The 22,623-nt window shown below is 47.4% G+C and overlaps 1 protein-coding gene across 1 annotated transcript in view; it reads right to left on the reverse strand.

Moving 5' to 3' along the window:
* Positions 1 to 19,691, reverse strand: part of Serinc5 (serine incorporator 5) — a 96,707-nt gene extending 77,016 nt beyond the window's left edge. Inside the window, exon 1 of the mRNA XM_059276389.1 lies at positions 19,528 to 19,691. Coding sequence (XP_059132372.1) covers positions 19,528 to 19,554 — 27 coding nt within the window. The 5' untranslated portion in view covers positions 19,555 to 19,691. The remainder of the gene's footprint in view (positions 1 to 19,527) is intronic.
* Positions 19,692 to 22,623: the final 2,932 nt, after the last annotated feature.

The raw sequence follows: 22,623 nt of genomic DNA on the forward strand, positions 1-22,623 counted from the left end.
TGGCCTGACTCTGACATGGTCCAGCCTATTTTCTAAAGGCATCATGCACCAGCACTCCCTACACCCCTTGCCTCTCCAAGGGCAGGGATATCAAAATCACTATCAAACTCTGGGGAAGGCGATCATGTAAGATGCCAACTTTTACACATTTGGCTTTGCTGAAAGAAGCTTTGAATTTTTAAAAAAGCAACCAACATGTGTCAAGATGAACCTAGACAGCACATGAATGACCGCCTGCCCTCCAACCTCCTGTAGAGATCTTCTGTAGAGATGGCTGCTGCCAGATAACGCAGAAATGTCCGTGCTTGCACAAGGATCTACACACAGAAGCACTCCTGTGCTTTTTCTCCTTTGCAAACCAGATACATCACCATGTCTGTCCTCCAACTCCCTCCAGCAAGGGGGAAAATCTTACTTCACACTGCCATAGCCAGCTCTTCCTCTCCACACACCCCAATTCATCTCATTTTTTTTTAATTAAGTCACCTTAGCCACATTCACGCCTGTAGTTCATCAGCATTAAGGACACTCACTATCCTTAGTCAACACAGGTGCCCCCTTTTGCTTCCTGCCCTCCAACCTTTAGAAGGCCCATTTCTGTTGTTTGGTGGGGGGGGGGGGGTTGTTTTGTTTGTTTGTTTTGGTTTCTCTGTGTAGCTTTGGCTATCCTAGAACTCGCTTTGTAGACCGGGCTGGTCTTGAACTCACAGAGATCTGCCTGCTTCTGCTTGGGATTCGAGGCACACGCCGCCACTACCACAACCACCGGCCTATTGTTTTGTTTTAACTACCTTGGCTACTTCATTTGAATGAAGTCATAGATATTTGTTCTTTTATACCTGGCTTGTTTGGTTGACCACAATGCCCTTGAGGTTTAAAGCCACTACTAAAGTCCAACCTTGTGTCCTCAGACACATAAGCACATCCAGGTCCCAATCTGTCCTTCAATTTTACAGGACTAGAAGCAGGACAAGTCTATCCTGCAGACCTAAGCTGTATGAAGAGATCTGTACCCAAAGCTCTGAGTGTCTTTAACTGAGCAGTACCACTCTATCCCACCGGCCTGATACAAGCTAAGGCAGTATTCCACAAAAGACAGATCTAGGCATGGACTTCCTTCCTAAGAAAGAATTGCCCGGGCTGGAGAGATGGCTCAGTGATTTAGAGCTCTTGTTGCTCTTGTAGAGGACCTGGGTTCAATTCCCAGAACCTACCTGGGAGCTCACAACTCCAGTTCCAGGTGATTCAACATCCTCTTCTGACCTTCAAGGGCACCCACCAGGTACATACATACATGGTACACGTACAATACACACAGGCAAAACATTCATAAACATAAAATCATTTTTAAAAAAGAAAGAGTGAAAGGACTGATCCAGCCCAAAAGCCAGCGACCCCCTTCAGCAAGGCCCTGGCTGGTGATGCTCACCTCTGGTGTCTCAGCTCAGAGTGACGTCACAGCTTTTCTATACTGCCTCTTATCAATACCTAACAGGCTCTCTATAATACATCCTGTTATGTATTATACATGGATATTACATGTTACATATATGGGGGGCTACACATATGGGACTATCCTTTAGACAGGTTTTACTGCATTACTGAGGCTGGTTAAGTCCTCAGTCTTTCAGCCTCAGCAGCCATGGGGTGCTCTGTTTGGGTTTGTTGTTGGTTTGGGTTGGGCTGGGCTTTACTGGGATATCTTCTTGCGTTATAGCCCTAGCTAGCTGGAATCTGCCTCTGCCTTTCAGGATTACATACTGTACCACTGTATCTGCCTTAGAATAGATATATTTCCCATCAGGAGCTCTAGACTTTGTATGCAAGTCTAATTTGCTAATTTTTATACTCCCAAAGACTTTCTTAAAAGGGCACTGAGTAGAAGAAGAAAAAGACCTTTTCCCATTGAGAACATGCCCCGGCCTCGCATGACGGAGCCTGAAGGAGCAGCAGCATCCCATTTGAGGAGTCTGCTTTCTGCACTTCACCCTTGCAGGATAAGAAGGGTTCCAGACAGGTCCACTGGACCTCCTGTTTGCAGGAAACTTCCATGTGCAGCAGCCCTCACCCCCCCCCCCCCCCACACACACACACACACACACACCACCATAAGGAAGTAATTTACTGCTTCAAGCTTTCCAAAGCCTCCAGCCAGAAGCCACTGCTGGGCAAAATGATTTGCATAAGGTTCCTCATTGGTTAGCCAGTGCTGTTGAAGTGGCCTAATTTCCCTTACTCAGCAACCTGCAACTTTCCCAGAGTACATCTCAGGGTACAAAAGTATTTTTAAAGACTGTTTTCTGTTAAATCTCGTGATCCACATACAGGGTAGAATTTTCTGGAACAATAACAACAAAGTAAGCAACTGCTTGGGAGTTTAAGAGACATAAAAAGACAAAAAGCTTAAACCAAATTTATCACAGAAAAATACAACATGAAAAAAAAAAGCCAATACAAGATTTGAACCACAAGATGATGTTTAAAATTTATAGCCATGAGCTTTGCTGGGTTGCTTTGAAAAAAGCCCGACACCCAGCCACTGACTCTCAAGATGTACTGTTTACTTCATACTGCACACTGGTGTGCTGCAGGAGGGGTGGGGCCAGAGGAGCCCAGCAGACCTGGGCACCAGGTCCTCTTGAAGAAAGCCTGCAAGGAAGCTGCTTGGCAATGTGGGGCCCTGACAGGGGCCCCATGCTGGGAGCCTGCTCCCCCTTAGTTACTGGAGGCGAGTGCACGTCTTTGAGCTGTGGCCTCCTGGACTCTCAGGCTCAGATAATGCAGCACCTGGAGAGCACCTGGAGGCTCGGCAGCATGCCCACGGGAACCTGGGCAGTTGCAGGCTTCTGTGTGAAGCCTCTCAACTCCAGAGCACACCACACCCCCCTCTGCTAGTGTCCCGATTTGTTTATGGATCAGGTGGACACTTCAACTGCTCACACAGCGGGACTAACAGCCAAATTGGGAGTTTTTGTGACTTGGGAGCTGGAGGCTCTGAAGGAAATCCCTGGAAAGAAGCTGTGTTTACAGACACGATGACAACGGCTGGGATGTGGGATGGCTGGAAGAGTGCAGGTCCAATGACCTCATCTCGGGCTAGCTTTAGCCCCAACAGCCATTGCTCACCCACCTCTGCGTCAGAACTAACATCCAGTGACTAATGGATAAAAGCCTTTTAAATGTATTAATTTACCAGACCACTAACTTCCACGAACCCAAAAGCTACAATGTCATCAGCTAACATCTGAAGCCTAAAGAAAAGCTCCCTCTACCTTGCTATAACTACCCCCTTAATTTATGACTGTCTCTGTTCTGTAAAATTATGGAACCACTTCCATGTGGCAACAGGGAACTTGGAGTGTCTGAGTTACTGTTCTTTTGCTGTGAAGAGACATTATGACCAAGGCAACTTTTAAAGAAAGCATTTAATTGGAGGCTTGCTTACAGTTTCAGGGGTTAATCCATGGTGATCATGGTAGGGAGCCTGGTGGCAAGTAGACTACCTTGGCACTGAAGCAGGAGTTGAGAGCTCAAATTGCAGGCAGGGAAGGAAAGAACTTGCCTGTGTCCTGCAGAGGGACATGGTATGATAGCGTCAGAATCTGCATCTGCATGGGTTTTTGAAACCTTGAAGCCCACCACAGTGACACACCTCCTCCAACAAGGCCACACCTTTTAATCCCTCACAAATAGTTCCACTAACTGGGAACCAAGCATTCAAACCTATCGGGGGCCAGTCTCATTCAAACTACCACATGGGGTAACCTAACCTGTGGTTCCAAGTCATGACCACTCAGAAGGATTCCAGAAAAAAACTCTCTCTTTTTCTCTTGAGATGGAAGCTGTGCTGTACATTGACAAGGCTGTACTGCCCCTTCTGACTCTATCATACCATGTCCCTCTGCAGGACACAGCCAAGTTCTTTCGGTCCTGAGCAGCTAGCAGGAAGAAGGATTGAGTCAGAGGTCACTAACAATGAAAAAAAGCTGACTCCAGACAGGAAGGTCCTGCCTCTGGAGCTGTTTGCTTAATACAGTAAAAGAAAGCAACACAGAGATGGGTCAGAAGGGCAGATCCTTCCAGCACCAAATTTCTGGGAGTAGATCCAAAGGGGGCCTGCTGGACCAATCCCAGACCTCACAGCTGAACAGAAGTGTGACTTGAGGACATCCTTCATGAAGAAAGCTGAAAGTTCAGGGCTTCTTGGCTATTCCAGACCTCACGTCTCAACAGGAGTGTGACTGGGTCATCCTCCTTGAAGAAAGCCTGCAAGTCCAGAGCTCCTAGGCTATGCATCTTCTTCTTATTTTGAAAGCACACACGTTCCAACAGGATTTGTGTGTCAGGGATGATCTGAGCTCAACAGGAAGGGCTGTTTTCTCTGTGAGATACCAGAGAACTGGACCCTGCCAAACTAAGCTGCGTAATCATCCTCTGGATGCACACAACTGAAGTGGTGTTAGTCACACCACAGCAAACCTGGGCACCAGCCTCCATCCAACCGATGAAGCCCCTCCTCAGGCCACTCCACAGCAACCTGAGGCCGTAACTTCCAGCACCTATTTCTGCAAGCATGCCAAGTCTTTTGCAAAGTAAAGTGACAAATTTATCATAGTCTTCGGTATTTCTTAGCAACCTTAGATCTGTAAAATTGTTAACACTAGTTTCACCAGGTTCCTTTTTTAAATTAATTTATTATGTGTATAGATGTATTTTACCTACATGTACGTGTGTGTACCACTTGCATGCCTGGTGCACACTGAGGCCAGAAGAAGGTGTGAGACCCACTGAGACTGGAATTGCACAACGTTGTGAGCCACTGTGTGGGTGCTGGGAATCGAAACTAGGTCCTCTGGAAAAGCAGACAGTGCTCTTAACTGATGAGCCACCTCTCCAGCCTCAAGCTTCCTTTTCCTTAAGAATGTGTTAGTGACAAAGTGTTCATGTTTAGTGCTGTGCCCCATGTTAATTTTTCTCATGAGACCTGTGGGTTTTCTTGCACACTTCTGCACACACATGAGTGCACAGTGTACTGTGCACAGTGTTTCCTGCAGCACAGTATTTCCAGGTCTCTAAGCCTAGCGTAAGAGATATTATTTATTGTTAATATTCCGATCCACCCCTTGAAATCCTACCCCTTGGCGCCGCCCTGTATCCTGACATAAAAACCTCTTTTTAAAGAAAAACTCTGCCCCTTCCTCTCTCTATTCTCACGAGGTGTGCACCCCCCTTCCCTCCCTCTCTCCCCTCTCTCTTTCCCCACCAAATAAAATTCTTCACTGAGCTCTGTCTGCACAGCATCTCTGTCTCTCACCCACTGTGAGGCGTGCACCTTAGCTCTACCCACCAAAGCCTCCTGTGCACTGTATCCTAACACTTATGATCGTTTTTAATGCACCGAATGTCTAAAAGAAAAAAAGAAAAATAGTGAAATAGATGTGTATGCTATTTATTAAATATTAATCTTAATAAATTAAATATGTAATACAGGTTTTGTGTGTTCGCATGTGTGATGGTACATGAGCATATGTGTGAGTGTGTTGGTGGAGGCTCAAAGTTGACGTCAGTTATCTTCCTGATCACTTTTCACTTTGGCCATTGAGGCAGGATCTCTCAATTGAACACAGAGCTCTCTAACTGGCCAGTCCAGTCAGCCAGCTTCCCTGGTATCTCCTGTCCCTACCTTCCAAATTTTCTCCACTCAGCCATCTCCCTTGCCTAGAGGTCTGCTTTTTAAAAATTCTTACAATATTGAAAACATTCTCTCCTATATGAGATTAAATTATAACACAGAGAACAGCCCAATTTATTATAACCCTTGAATGAAATACAGCAAAGTACTGCCAGGGATTGCTCTTCCTAGGATCAAAAGTCACAGTTTGTTCTTTATAATTGTATTGCCTAGATGCTTATACTAACTATGTATTTTTAAAGCATAAAGTACTGAGGTTTTGTTTGTTGGTTGATTTGGGGAGGGAGCAGATTTTACTCATATTTGTGTGTGTGTGAGTGTCTGCCATGTATGGGTATGTGGGCATCCTTGGAGTCCAGAAGAGGGCATCAACTCCCCTGGATCTGGAGTTACAAGAGGTTGCCTGCCACCTGGCACTGGGTACTGGAATCAAACTCAGGTTCTCTGGAAGAACAGCAAGTACTCAAGCCCTGAAGCACCTCTCCAGTCACTTGAGTACTGCTTTAAAATTAATTCCCATGTACTATTACTTTAACACTCTGAGAGTCAGGCAGGCAGTTGGGGCTAACATGCAGAGTTCAGCAGCAGAGGGCTTGCTTAACATGATGCAAAGCCCTGTGCCTTGGTAGTCATCCTCAGCAAGAAAAAAAAAATGTCCTTCTGATATGTACTGCTACTTAGAGGCCAACTCCTCACTTAGGCTTGTAGATGCCTGATGGGTAACAGGAAACAGGCTACGTGCTTTCTATGCCTGCCTTCATTTTATATCTGCCTCCCTTTGCTATCCTAAATTCTGGGCAGAATCTGGAGGCAAACATGGGATTCGTTTATAGAGTACTCCTCTAAGGAGGGAATCCTCCCCCTCCAAAGACTGAACACATCAATACATAACTAAGACATTTCCGGGAGTGGCCGGGCATCATAAACGAGAGATTGCTAACTGCCCACTATCCACTGCCCAGTTCCAGACCACCGTCTGCCTGACTGCAGTCACACCTTGGACTCGAGGGTCACAGATCTGACAGAGAAGCTTCCTGTGGTGGGAACTGAAATTACCCGCAGGCGGCAGCCAAACTTCTTGCTGCTATTGTTGCTGCTCTGCTGGTCTGCCCTGAACTCATAACCAAGCAGACTACGGTCGGAGCATGACGGCTTCACTATGCCTGCCCCCACCCCACCACCGCCGACCCCTGACTCTGCCTCCTTCCCTATAGGACCCAAAGCTCTCCATTAGCTCCTTGAAGGCAGGCGTGTGGCTCCTGGATCTCAGCAGCCTTCTCAATAAGCTGCTTTCCTACTTCACCATTACTTTTGCTGTTTTTGTTTTGGGGTGAATGGCTGAACTTGGTCTATTGGTGACAGTACCCATAGTCAGCCCATACGAGCAGTGAAACATAAAGGGTTAAAATGCAGGCCCCTGGGAATGTGACATTTTACCGCAGCCTGTGTTCTAGCTGCCCGGATCCTCCTAACTATCTTACTAAAGCTGCTTGCGGGAATAAAACCAAAACTTAAAGAAAGCAACTTTTTAAATCCATATTCAGGCCCAATTAAAGAGCACAGGCTTCAAGCAGCTAGGCCTGGCCCCGCCCAACAATAGGCTCAGGCTCACTGCACCGACCGTATCCCTTGCACTGACAGTTGGAGCTTCTCGTGGGCTTTTCAGGTAACCTCTAGGCAGCTGCATGGTCAGGGAGAAGCAGCTTACACAGTTCTTAGAGCTACCAATCAAGCTTCAAACCTCCACTCTGGGGGTGGGAAGGGAGAAACTCAGAACAATAAAAAACTCGCCACTTTAGGGATTTCTGGGCCCATAAATGGTGCACTATCCAGACTTGACAGTATATTCCATTTTCTTCCAATAAATTTTTATTTCTGCTTCTGTCCATGTGCAGCTTGATTGCTTTCCCATGACAGCACAAGAACCAGGACTCAACTTGCCAGATAACACTGCCCACCTGCTACCAAAGCGAGGCTCCCGGGCCTCTAGTAACATTCACAGCATGCTGACTGCCCTCCCTGCTGCATACCGTGGTTCTCAGAAAACATCTAAACTAAAAGAACAGAAAGACGGTGGGAAATACCCAACTAACTGCCTCCGTGAAAAATAATATAGAAAGGGGTTGGAAAGATGCGCATCAGTAAAGCATCTGCTGCCATCCCTGCTTCAATCCTTGGAATCTACATGTGGAAGGAGGCAAATCTAGTAGGTTGTTCTCTAAATCACACACACACACACACACAACACATACACACCACATACACACACACAACACATACACACACACACACACACACGCATGCAAGCACACACACGAACACATAAACACACACCACCACCCCACACACATACATACACACACACATACACACCACACACACACACACATACACACACACCACACACACATACACACACATATACACATACACACACACCACACACACATACACACCACACACACATACACACCACACACACACATACACACAGCACACACATACATACATACACACACACCACACACACATATACACCACACACACACACATACACACAGCACACACACACATACACACACACCACACACACACACATATACACATACACACACACCACACACATACACACAGCACACACATACACACACACACATACACACACACACCACACATACACACATAAAGAATTCATAGCTCTAAGCTCAAAAATATGAATTTTTAGAATAACTGTAAATGATCTAAGTACTCATGCAAAGGTAGAGACCATCAGATTAGGTCAAAAGCAAGACCTGACTATATGACGTCTGTAAGGGACACAACTTTCAAGAACAGGGACAGATGAGATGAGTGTCAAAACGAGTGGTACAGCCATAAACACTAAACAAAAGCCTGAAGACAAAAAGTATTACCAGAGACCAAAGGGATCATTTTTCAAAAGGATCAATTTAGCCAGTGGTGGTGGCGCACCCCTTTAATTCCAATACTCAGGAGGTAGAGGCAGGCAAGCTCTTGAGTTCAAGGCCAGCCTGGTCTACAGAGTGAGTTCCAGGATCAGCTCCAAAGCTACACAGAGAAACCTTATCTCAAAAAAAAAAAAAAAAGGTCCAAAAAAAAGAACTAACAACCAAGCAGAAGTTAGCAAAATAGAAAATGAACGATTGTAGCCGGTGTGGCAGTACACACCTGTAACCCTGCTCTTGGTAGGCTGGCACGAAAGGACCGTGAGCCCTAGACCAGCCTGAGTCACAGAGCAAAGCCTTGTCTCAAAACTGAAAGAAAAGAAGGAGATGAAAGCTGCCAGTGAAAAGCACAAAAGCCTTATCTTCCACAAGAGTAATAAGCTCGAGCCAGGCAGTGGTGCGTGCCAACGATGCCTCAATAAACCAGCAGGGCCAGCATCCGGCTCAGGGAGCAGAGGAGCTGGCCACAAGGCTGACACCTTGAGATGAGGGAGAGAACTGACTCCTACAACTGTCCTTTGACCCCTGCACATGCTCCTTCGTGTACGCACCTGCGCGAGTGTGCGTGTGCGCGCGCGCGCGCGCACACACACACATACACAAATAAACGTTAAAAAGAATTAAACTCCTTAATTTTGAAGGCTTTAATAAGTTTGGGTTACCTTATCTATAAATCTATTAATTTTATGTTTCTAGGCCAGCCTGAGATATATGTAGCAAAAAAGAGCCTGTCTCAAATAAATAAGGGCCAGGAATGAAGCTCAATGAAGAAGACTTGTCTAGCATATGCAGGGCCCTGGGTTTCCATCTCCAGCACCACAATAATAACGATGGTAATAACAACAGTAATAAATCAATAAACATCCTAGCTACATTAATTAAGCAGAGAAGGGACACATATGACCAGTATCAAGAATGATAAAGGAGACATGACTACATATATGTGTCAAACAACCTGACATAAGCTAATAGAAGAGATTCTTTTCTTGAAAGAAAAGAAAAAGAAAGGCTTATCTTTATTTGTGTGTGCATGCACACGTACCTGCAGGTGCCTCTGGAGACCAGAAGAGGGCCTCAGATCTCCTGGGAGCTGGAGTTACAGGCAATTGTAAAGGCACCTGACACGGTGCTGGGAGCAAGCTCAGGTCCTTTGGAAGAGTAAGTGCTCTTTACCACAGACCCATCTCTCCAGCCCCTAGAGGAGACATTTCCAAAGGACTAGCACTTCAGAAATCCATCACATTCACCTCCTGTCAGGTTGACAAAGCAGACAGGAGATGGTATGATTAGAACTGACCTTTGGCAGAAGGACTGACTTACGGGCAGTGTAGGCCAACATTCAGGAAGAAGGCGGGAGGAAAATGGGCAGTCTTGGCTCTCAGACCAGGTGAGAAACGTGTTCCGTTTATACCCTGCTCGTCCCACCTTCCTGCCTTCACCCCAGCCCGTCAGCCCCTGCTCTCGGCAGGCTCCACAGGCTCCACTTTCCCCACGGTGCAGCCATCACCAGGGCAGCACAGTGCTGTGTGCAGCGTCCTCTCCACGCTCACAGCCCGCAGCCTCTGCACTCTGCCTCTTTCTTGTACGCCTCCCCGTCCAGTTCTGTCTCCCAGTGCTGAAGAATCTGTCAAATGAAGCTGCAATTCCCAGACGCGGTGTGAGAACCTTGACAATGACTATTTAGATGGTGACAAATACCTACTCATCCTCCTGTTGTGGCCCGGGGGCAGGTCTAACCCCGACTACCTGGTAAATGGCAGCCAAGAGGCTGACAAACCTCATGCACTTCTTGTCAGTTAATGAATTCTAGCGTGGTAAAAAGGCACACTGTGTTATTTTTGGCATAGTGGGGCCAGAACATTGAGGCAGTAGGATTGCAAATTTGAGGCCAACCTGGGCTGCAGAGTGAGTTCCAGGCCAGACTGGGCTGGTTTTCTAGTTCTAAGTCTGTCACAGACTTTTTGGTTTGGGTGATAGCTAAGTACATAAAATTAAATTTGATAATGGAAAGGGTAAACTCCAATGTGAAGCACCACAGCTTCAGAACGGCCACTCTAACTGGCAGAAGCTCGCTGAGATGTACAGACTTCTACGTGCACGGGAGTGGAGAACTACTATGCATGTGGGGGAGAGGACACCTTGCAGGAGTCAGTTCTCTCCTCCAACCAACCACAGAGGTCCCGGGGATTGAACACGGGTCACCAGGCTTGGCTGCCAGCACCCTGACCAGCTGGGCCATCTCACTGAGTCCTCGCTTTTATTTTTATTTTTATATGTTTTGGATAAAAGATTCTTGTGCAAGGCTGAGACAAAGCAAAAAGTATGGACCTTCTTATTGGAAACATGGTCAGGGTACACAGACATAGCTGTGTGTACAACTGCAGGGCTACATGGGATACCTCCAGCCCATTCGTGTGGACTTACTCTGCATGCTCCGAAGGGGAGTGTCCCACCCTACACAAGCCTATCCACTCTCCTTCTCCAGAGAGCAAAGCTCCAAAGCTGAGGGGACAACCTTCAGTGACTGTGAAGAAAGCCACCTTAGGAGAGACATTACCCCACAAAACTACCGATTCACAAGTTGTCGATAAGTGACAGCCTTTCGTTTGTATTATCCTGGATGTATCAGCTGACATGCTCCTTTAAGGAGTTTGTCAGCTCTAACACAGAAACAGCAGCTATGGAGTAAGTCAGTCACGCCCCAGGGTCCACTTGCAAAGCTGAGGGACACCACAGATGCAGAATCCTATGTCAGAGAAGTCTCATTACTATGGTTACAAAGCACTGCCATTGTCCCTGAGAACACCAGGGCAGATCAGGGCATGAAGTCAAGAACAAAAGACCGAATTCCTCCTTGTTCCTGAGATCAGAGCAAGTCAGGAGAGCCAGCCCTCCATTAAAGGACTCACAGCGTCCAAGAACAAAAGGCTGGGGAAAAATTCCACACAGACCTCACAAGCTTTGTTTCAAAATGCAATTAGCCAGTCTATAAAAATATTGTGTAAACAGAAGTCTGATTTTCCTTCGACTCCCTGTCTTCTCATAAACAAGACTTTGGGGTGGATATGAGTTTGTCCCACTTTTCTTTTGACTAGACAGCGTTCTTGAGAAGCAAAGAAGCCTATCTAATCACTTTGTACTGTAACATGACTACACACCCACAGAGCTTCAAAACTCGCCCTGTGATACAAACCCAGTCCAACTAAGTTTTTCCATAGCAGCTGCTTTCCGAACACTTCAGCAACTTTAATCTCACAAGGCAAGCTACAGAAGAAAAGCCAAGAGCAAAAGCCTTCTTAAAATGCAGGCAGATGGTTTATATAATCAAACCAAACCACTGTTTGAATTTCCTATACATACTACATTGACTCACAGCTATACTGTAAAAATTGTTTTAAATTATCATTAATAAGAAAAATAATAATTAATATACAAACTAGAAGATGTAGTAAATGCTTTAAAATATTCTTTTACTAGGGCCACAGAGGGTCACTTTTGACTACTTAGAAAGCCTAGGATTTAAGGACAATCACAGTGGATTAGTTCGGTAATTTGACCAACATTGCTCTCAACATTCAATCATCACTAAACTCAACCAAAAAACAGCAATATGAAATGAAAACTTACTGGCATCCGCCTTGGGGTGGTAAGAGGGTACATGGGCTTTAGTCATCGGGGGAGTGGGCCATCACTTCTCAGCCTCTGTGGTAAGATCAAGGACACTGGAACAAGGGCATTTGAGGCAGGTTTTACCACCTTTTCAAAGTACTAGACACAGCGTGGTCCCGGAAGGAGAAGCAATCGCAGGCGAGGCTAGAACCGAAGGTCCAGCAGCTTGTATAAGGACCTTCCTTAGCTGAGTTAGGGGGGCACACCTGACTCCATCCAGCACTGCAGAAGCTGAAGCAAGAAGGCTGCAGTGAGTTCAAGGCCAGCCTGGGCTACGGGTACATAGTTCTAGGCCAAACTAGGATACAGGTAAGACCCATCTGGGAGGGAAAAGAAAAGAAAAAGAAATGAGGAGGAGCAGGAGGAGGAGGAGAGGAAGAAGAAGAAGAGGAGAAGGAGGAGGAAGAGGAGGAGGAGGAAGAGGAGGAGGAGGAGGAAGAACAAGAAGAAGAACAAGAAAAAGAAGAGGAAGAAGAATTATTCCTATCATCCCAGCACTAAAATGGCAGAGGCAGGAGGATTGCCCCAAATTCATAGCCACTTTGACCCAACAGCAAGTAACAGGCTGTCTTAGTCTCTATTCTATAGCTGTGAAGAGACACCATGATCAAGGAAACTCTTATCAAAGAAAACATTTAATTGGGGCTGGCTTACAGTGTCAGAGGTTTAGTCCATTGTCATCATGGCAGGAACATGGTGGCACACGTGGCACTGGAGCAGTAGCTGAGAGCTACATCCTGGTCCACAGGCTGAGATGACACTGGGCCTGGCTTACGCTTCTGAAACCTCAAAGTCCACCCCTAATGACACACTCCCTCCAACAAGGCCACACCTCTTAACTTCTAATCCTTTTAAATAGTGCCACTCTCTGGTGACTAAGCATTCAAATATATGAACCTATGCCAACCAGGGCTACATAGCAAGATCTCGCACACACATGCATGCAGGTGTGTGTGTGTGTGTGTGTGTGTGTGTGTGTGTGTGCACACGCGTGTGTGTGTGTGTGTGTGTGTGTGTATGTGTATCAAAATGTATCAAAGGATCCAGACAACTGGACTTACACAGCTCTGAAATAACAAGCAGCCATGCCATCATAATCATTGCTTTATCCTCTGAGAGGTTTAAGGATAATTACATTTAAACACTTGGGCAACCACTGATAAGGCTGATGAGACTCAGTCTACTCACTGGCGGATACCCAGTATCTGAGGGAAATCTACTGGCAATATTGACATGGAAAACGGCAGGCAGGAGGCAAGTGGTAGGGCAGGGGTGTGACTTTATCTCTTTAGCCCAGAGATGAGTCACAATCTTCTTTCCATTTCCTATGTACCAGTGGCTACGCAGCACTGATCCCACTCTGCTTTACCACAAAGACCCAGCCCAAAGCCGTTTGTCAGCTAGTCCTGGGCAGCGACCATGAATTCTAAGAAAACAAACGTGTGGGAGCCACCTGCATGCCAACCACCCAGCTTACCCGGTAACCTTCACTCGCTTTTCTGTGCAAGGGAAAAATGGGGCAGAGGCTTACCTCTCCAACACTGGAATGTGGTGAACCCTGCCAAGATAAGATACTGCTTGGCCACGACTCCAGTATCGGCTCACTGTGAGCTCTATCAGCCCACAGCTCCATCGACTGCCTGACAGCAGGGTTGAGGCAGTATACAGGCATCCACTGTATTCTGCTTGCATTTTATACACTAAAAAAAAATGTAAATGACTAGAAAACTAAAAGTGCCCATACTAGTGATAAGCACAGGACTCAAATTCATTGCAACCAAAACAAAACTAGACACAATAAAACAAGAAAAAAGTCAGAACCATGACTTGATATGTATATATATATTAAATAGTATATATATATATTAAACAATGGTATATATATTAAACAATATAATAGTATACATATTAAACAATAAAGAAAAAGCTCAAAGTTAAAGAAAAGACTAAAAATGACTGAAATGACTCAGTTTTACAAAATAAAATCACATATATTAAACAAAAATGACTGGATATATTAAATATCAGAACAGGGCTCTCTCTGGGTAACAGTAATTTTTCTTTTCCTCAATGTTTCATAATACTGCCACATAATTTCAAAAGAGTATCAGTCTTGAAAAGAATAATTCTGTACCTGGACCCCTTCCAAAGGTAGGAGCATCTGATGGATGAGACCCAAAAAAAAACAGGGGGACAGGAGCTTTGTGACCAAAGCCTCATCAAGACCTTCAGCTAGGCCAGGTACATGCTCTGCACACTGTACTAGCAGGCCGTATGTCCAGTGCACTAGAAGGATATTCTTGGGGGTGTCATCAAGATTTTGTGGTAGGTAGTCTATATTTTTTATTTGTGTATGTCTTTCTCTGTGCATGTGTGCGTGTGTGTGCGCATGTGTGTGTGCGTTGTGTGCATGTGTGCGTGTGTGTGTACGTGTGCATGTGTGATGATGTGTGTGTGCCTGTGTGTGTGCACGTGTGTACACACGTGTGCCTGTGTGTGTGCGTGCATGAGTGTGTACGTGTGTGTGTGTGTGTGTGTGTGTGTGTGTGTGCTTGCCACGCACACCTGAGTTCAATACCCATCCAACATCAAGGTGAAAGCAGAGCGCCCACGCCACAGGTTGTTTTTAGACTTCTACATGTGTGCACCGTGGCAGCCCCGCCCCTCCACACATCATATACAAATAATAATTAAAGATACTCTGCATGAAGAGACAGAGGTGGAGTAAGCAAATCCTGAGAGAGACAACCCGTTCTTCTATGATAAACCAACAAGACCAAGGCTCCAGCTCTGTGGAGGACAGAACCGAACTGACCAGAGCGGCTAGCGGGCAGAGCTGACAGCCACATCTACAAGGGCCAGCCTTGGAACTTTTCCCTAACTAAACTGGACTCGGGCCACTACTCGCCCCCCTTTCCTACTCCCCTCCGAAGAGGCCGACTCTTCAGGTGGCCCACACCTGTAGTTCCAACACTTCGGAGGCTGAGGCAGGAGATCTTCTCAAATTCTGTACAACCTGGGCCAGCCAGAGCTACATACACAGTGAGGCCCTGTCAGAACAAATACGCAGCTCATGCTGCACGAAGTGCAAGTTCAGTTCTTTACCCAATACTTGGCAAATGAAATACTACGCTTTAACAAATGTCCTGGGGTTTTCTTGCTCTCTAACTTCGCCAATGGATAGTAGTCCCTGGCAGCATTAAAGGCTTTGTGAATAACATAAGAGACATCAGAGTGGGTTTTCATTCATGAAAACCTCAATGATCAAGAAATATGGCCAGGTGGTGATGGCACATGCCTTTAATCCCAGCACTCGGGAGGCAGAGGTAGGCGGATCTCTGAGTCTGAGGCCAGCCTGGTCTCCAAAGCGAGTTCCAGGACAGCCAGGGCTACACAGAGAAACCCTGTCTCGAGGAAGAAAAAAAAAAGGAAGGAAGGAAGGAAGGAAGGAAGGAAGGAAGGAAGGAAGGAAGGAAGGAAAGAAGGAAGGAAGGAGAAATATCTCACCAGGCATGGTGACACACACCTTTAATCCCAGTACTCAGGAGGCAGAGCCAAGCCGAACTCTTCAGTTTGAGACTTGAGTCAGTCAGAATTATATGATGAGATGTGTCTCAAACAAACAAACAAACAAACCATCAGCCACACACCTGCAATTCCATCACTGGAGAGCTAGAGGCAGGAAGATCAGAATTTAGGGTCACCCTCAAGTTGGAAGCCAGTGTGAGTTACATTAGACCCTGTCTCAAGAAAAACGGAGGAAGGAGGAGCAGAGGAGGGAGAGATGGGGAGAGGATGTACAGACCTGTCTGTAAACATCTGGGCACTTTACCCTTGTATGAAACTGCTGTCGAGATGGACTGGGTCTTCACTTTGCCAATGGCCACCATAGACTGGACCTGTTCACAAGCCCTGCTCGTGTGGCAGTCACGGTTGCCTGAGGCTGTCCAGAAGTTAGCCAAGTCCTGCCTGCTAACTTCAGGTGCTCACATCTGCCCCAGGGAACTTTCCATTCAATATGCATGCCACAGCATCAAGAAGGCAAGTCGTAACTTCCCAGAACTTCAGGAAGAGCCGCAAGACCAGAAAACAATTGGGCAGATCCTAAGTCGCTAAGTGGGTGTTTGTAACTCGGACCAGGCGTGAGGAAGAAACTACACCTCTCTCACCCTTTCCCACTGGCAGCCTTGTCTACCAAAACAGCCTAACTGCTGCATTCTCAAAACTGCCTAAAGCCCACTCAGTGCCAACACGTATTTGTGCTGTACTAAGGAAAACAAGGGACAATTGTCAAGCTGAGAAGTCAGCCAACCAGAGCCTGGAAAACCAGTATCCAAAGGTCTGGATCTGTCTGTTGATTCTTTTTTCTTCCTTTCCTTTTTTTTTTTTTTTTTTTTTTTTTTTTTTTTTTTTGGTGTGTGTGTGTGTACTTCAGTTTTCTCACCTGTGAAAGACAGGGCTGCTGCCTAAAATGACGATATATTTGTAAACCAGACAGCATACTGGGCACTGAAATAAATCTCTGCCATCACCATCACCAGCCTCATGATTATCATGAATGCTCACACTTGCCTGCAGGAAACTCTGACAACTCTCACTCTCAAACTGTCTTGGAAAGGCTGTTTAGATGGTTTTTAAAGCATGCATCTTACTTCACCTCTAACAGGGTGTTACAGCTCCCCGACCCCTTCATTCCCAACCAGCCCCTAAATCAGAAGAGCAAGGAAGCTCTCTGTTTGTCCCTAGAGGCCTGTGCCACAGTGAGGTACTATGTGATCTCTGCCTCCATTAGCATCCATTAGCCAACACCTAGGCAAAATCTGATTATCACAGGAGATAGAGCATGAGGAAGATGACTGGCAGACTGTCCTGTGGCAGGCAGGAAATGACCAGTAATGCCTTGGAGCTGGGTGTGGTAGCACATGGCTATAATCTCAGAAGGCTGAGGCAGGGGGATAACCACGACGACGTCAAGAGCAATCTAGGCTACAGGCTGAGTTCCTGCTCAGTCTGGACTAAAAAGTAAGAAAAGAGAGTATGACTCATCGTGTGGGATTACAGGCTGACAATCTCCAATCATATCTGGCCCAGCGAGTGCTCTCATCTGCTCTAAGCCAGTCCAGCCCCTATGCCCCTCCATTGCACCTCAATTCTAGAGGCATCTTCTCAGACAAGCTTCTCACTCAACCCTCCCAAGGTTGTTTTACTATCCAGCCTTGTCACACTACTGGATTTATTGTTGTTGTTTACACGCTAATGAAATGCCCCTACACTTATGTACACACACAGGTCACTGCCAGCAGAGATGTTTGGTTTCCTACAACATATCCTCCTCCTAGCACTTAGCAGGTGTTTTTAAGACAATAAGGATACAACTGGCAGACTTAGTTTCTAGTGATGCTGTGAGGTTTGAGGGGTTCATTTTGTACAGTGCTGGGGGCTGAACTCAGCCAAGTGCATGCTGGGCAAGCATTCTAACATTTACATACCCTCTGCATCCACATACCCTCACATAAACTCCGGCTAGTCCCTCCCAACTCCACTGAAACCTACCACAGTGAGGGCTCCAGCGGCACTGAGAAAGCAGAAGTCATTATCCTGTGGGGAATGGCCAAGACTTGGTTCTTTCCTAAGCCCTAAGAGGGGGTTTTAGAAACAACTCATAAATCCTGGCAAAATATTACTCATACCAATATTTTCTTAAAACTCATTTAAGTACCAACAAAAATTTTCAGAGCCTGAAGTCAGGCACCTGTCCCGAAAGAGCTTCAAAGGGCTTCCAAGGGAGAAGGGCAGATGTCCTCAAACATATGCAAATACTATACAAAGAAAAGTGTTGCACTAAATTGAAGAGTATCACAAAAGAACAAGAAAAATGAACTTGAGGTGCTGCTCAATAATAGAGCACTTGCCTAGCATGAACAGGCACAAGACTCTAGGTTCCATTCCAGCACCACGTTAAAAAGCCAGCGAGCTAGAGAGCAAGAGGGGTGGGGGGAGGGAATTTGTAATTTTCTTAAAACAATCTTTTCTGGCCCCTCTTGGTCTCAAAAGCTCTCGTTAAAATGGAGGACACTGATGGGACTCAGTCCTTTGCTCTTTGCTTTCCAGACTTGGGGAGGGGGTGTCATTTTAGCTCAAATCAAAAAGCCTCAATTTCCTCATCTCTCAAAATGCCAGCATGACTACACACCAAGCACAGTATTAGACCTCAGAAACCAAGATGACTCCACAGGGCCACCTCAAAGAAGGCAGGACGGATTACTGGCCACTGTAACCGGTGGGTCCTGAGACACAGCTTAACCCCTACAGCCCTTATAGCTGGCCTCCATTGTCCTGATGCTCCAAGTAAACAAGACCAGTCCGGCACCTCAATGCCCACCCACCGCGATCAGATTCCGGGGGTTTTGTTTTTATTTTTAGTAACCCATTAAAACCAAACAAAAAGACATAATCATCGTGGGAGAAGAACATCCAGATGGCTTTACCTAGTTCGCTGTTGTTTTTCTAACCCTGCAGACAGAAGGGAAATTAGCATTAAAGGGCTAAAACCTAATAATTCTCTCCTGTTAGGAGACGCCTATGGCTTGGCTATCGAGAATTAAAACTAGCAAAATTACAAAACAGGTTCCAGCAAGACGAGTTGCAAAGGAGGGTGTGAAGGCTCGTGCCCGGTCAGGGTTGGGTCGGGTCCGGTCTGTAAACCTAGGAAACAGGGCTGAGCCTTCCCTGCGCCCAGACTTGTGCCCGGGAGTTTGCAAACCAGGCTTCCGGACGTTCTCATGACTACAGAGCCCACGTTCCAAGACTTAGAGATGCCAACGCGCCTTGCCTGGACTGACTCGAGTTGTATTCGGAGTGTGGAAACAGAGATCTTGTCCAACCCCACGTTTTTCCTCGGTTCATATCACAAGCAGTGCAGTGGCGGGAGAGCTGCGGAGCTCAGTGCCACTCACTCACTCGAGGCGCCGGCAGGAGGTGACACGTCCCGGGAACCGATGGGATCCTCGGCTCCAGCCCAGCTCGCCCCGCCAGCCCGGAATCCCAGAGGCCTGACGCCGAGGTCGCCGGGGTTGCCTCTCGGGCTTCCCCGCGTCCCTTCCCGCCCACACATTTTCCGGAACCCCAGCCCCGGGCGCGCGACCCGCGGCCACGGCCGCGTCCACGGTTCTGACAACCCGCGCGGCAGCCCATCTCGCTCACCTGGCCAGCACAGCACCGGGCAGACATCGCCGCGGCCGACGACCTCGGGGACGCTGCCCGCTGGGCCCGCCACTCGGGCCCTCACGGCTCAGTCGGCGAGCGTGTGCACGCACGGAAACGGGTCTGGCTTGCCAGCCGCCAGCGAGCCGAGCAGCCCCAGCTGCGAGCTGCGCACCTCGGCCTGAAAACAACCGCCGGCAAGCCCCGCCCCGCCCCGCCCCCAAGCCCCGCCCCGGGACCGCCCCAGCCCGCAGATCCCGCCCACATCTTAGGCCCCGCCCCTTTAGCCGGCCCCGCCCCTCCCCGGGCGGTCCAGCGGGCTCCTTCCTTTCCGGCACTTCCGTCCGGGTTAGGCGGTGGGAATGCATCTGACCAGCCTCCGGGTTTTACCGACCCGCCCGGTTTTCGCCGCGGCGCCCCTCCGCCCTGGCTCCGGTGAACTAGAACCGCTTGCCTTCGCTAGTAAAGCCTGGAGCCCTAGTGAGAGACTCCCTCCCGACTGCCCTGCGCTGGTCCCACTACCGGGGGACCACTGCTACTGGGCTGTGATCGCCTCGCCTCCTCAGAGGCATCCACCAGATCGGGAAACCCCTCTGGCCCCCAACCCCCTCATCTGCGGGGTCCACCCATCCTCCGGCGCCTGGCTCTCCCACCTGCCGTCCCGCGGAACTCTGGGGGCTCTGGGCTCTGGTAAGAGCTCTGTCCCGAGAGTCGGTCTCAGGAATCCAGGGACTCAGTTGGTGCCCTCGCTTCCTCTCACCTGACCCACGCTGAAAGGAGGATTCTAACAATTGTTTGTTGGATGCCAAGGGAGAGCCAGGTTTTTCTCTGTCCACCTGAATCTCTCCTCATAGTCACTTTAAATGTAGACTATTTCTGTTAGTATGAATTTTACACCAATTCCTTTTTTACTGGAAGAGTATTTCAGATAAACATTACTGTACCCATTTGAGGAAGGTAACGTGGAAACCCAAGCATGTTAAATAGCTTGCCCTGAAGTCTCAGGAAGTGAAAAGGCAAAGCTGGGAATCCTAGTGTCTGGTCCTCCTGCACACAACCCAGGGCTTGATCTTCCCTGGACAGCCTTTGCCAATAGTGTCTCAGGAAGGTTAGGTCCAGACTAGAGAAAACAATCGGTGCCTTATCTTCCAGCGACTTAGATCCAGGAGTTTAGGGTGACATACACAGCGGAGCAGGCCCTCCGTGGAGGCCAGAAAAGTTATGAAGACGGCGGCTGTAACTAAAAATAAAGGGGCGTGGGAGGTGGTACACCAAATCAAGTCAGCACAGCGCCTTGCTGGGTGGCAGCCTGTGACTCAGAGCCAGGATCTCTGTGGGGCTCAACAGTGAGCCTCGTTGTTTGCTGCAGGAAGGTCACTTGACTTCGAACTTCAACCCCTGGGGAAACCGGTTGGACACCAGGAGTTTCTGTGTTGGTGGAAACCGCCCCGCAGGTGTGGGCGGGTGCAAAACCCACAAACCTTTGAGCTGGGACTTATCCACTCCTTTAGGAGAATCCTCACCAAATATCAATGGGTTAGGATCAAAGGCTTCCTACCAGAGTCCTTTTTTTGTTTTTATTTGTTTGCCAAACCTATGCTAGGATTCAGAGTATGGATGTCAGTGTCCTGGAAAGAGAGCATACATCTTAGTGAACTGGAAGAAGAGCTGAATGGTAGAACACTTGCCCAGCATGCATGAGTTTCTCCCCAACATGCCAACAAAGCTGTGGCGTGTCAGATGTACACTATGTTATCAAAAAAAACATTAACAAAAGCCTGAGCTTCCCACAGTCAGGAAGTTGCAAATTCTAACTTCACTAAGAACAGGCTGGATAACATGACCTCTTTGAAGCTCTGACTTAACCACCACTTGTATTAATGAATATGTTTGGATGAAACGAGAAGATAGTTTGTGATTTTCTCTTCTGGTCCCAGCCCCTTCAAGATCTATGTGGACCGTGGTGCAAACACCATGTCATACATAGCCGGTTTTACAAATGGCACCAAGACAACTGTTTGCAGGCTGGGATGTAGCTCAGTGGTAGGACCCTCACCATGCCTGGTGTGAACTGAAGTTTTCTGTAGACGCTATGTGCTTTCTCTTTCTTAACACGCTAGTGCTGAAGTCTGGCAGACTAGACTGGACCTTCATGATTGTGGAAGGATGGAATGTTGTAGATCGAAAATCAAAGTTATCTTGGGCTATCTCTAGTCATCTTACTAACCATTTATGGCCCACCTCCAGAATCTGACCTAACATGTTCCTGACTGTTAGGTAAAACCTTTGGAATGTACTGCCCAGAAGAGCGCTAGCTTCCAACCGTAAAGTTGAGTGCTGTGAGCACATCTGAAACCTGTAGCTACTTCCTGACTCTGCAGGGTCCTTCCTAGCTAATATCCCCACCCAAGTGTTTGGTAAATACATTCATTTATGAGTTTTCTCTGATACTACTAAAGTTCATGTACCCTCTTCTGCAACAGAATGCCATTCAGGCCAACCTGAAGTTATGTTCCCAGGCCATGGTTATCCATATTTGGCCCGGAATCAACAATCTCTTGTTCCCTTGAGAGTAAGAGCTGTTTCACATCAGCACTAACAGGCACTATGTCCCAAGGTTCCATTCCCAGAAATACAAAAAGAAAAATAGAAACCCCAGCAACAGAGAGGAATCATGTAATGGTTTGGAGTCCAAGATGCTGAAGAAAACTTTGTCAAGAAGCAGAGCCTAAGAGCTTATAGAGTCTGAGATGGGAACTCAGTGAAACAGCACTTGCCTAGCATACAGGAAGTCCTGGGTTCAGCTATGCCAGCACCACCCCTGTGGCTGCTGAAGTTATTAAGGCCTTCATGAAGCTCAAGGAGGTCAAACCCCAAACCCTGAGCTGCACATCCAGCAGACTTACTTCTGACATCCATGCCAAGCCCAGGAAGAGTGTGCATGCTGCTGTAAGGCCAGGACTAGCTCAGAAAGCCAAGGTTCAAGGCCAACCCTCTAGCGAAGGCAAGATACACCTCTGGCTCCACATCAGTCTAATTCTGCCTCAGCTCCAACTCGTAAGGGTGCCCAGCCCCTCCAGTCTCCTTAATATAGGC

This window comes from Peromyscus eremicus, chromosome 11 (assembly GCF_949786415.1).
Source record: "Peromyscus eremicus chromosome 11, PerEre_H2_v1, whole genome shotgun sequence".
In the NCBI taxonomy this organism is placed as follows: Eukaryota; Metazoa; Chordata; class Mammalia; order Rodentia; family Cricetidae; genus Peromyscus; species Peromyscus eremicus.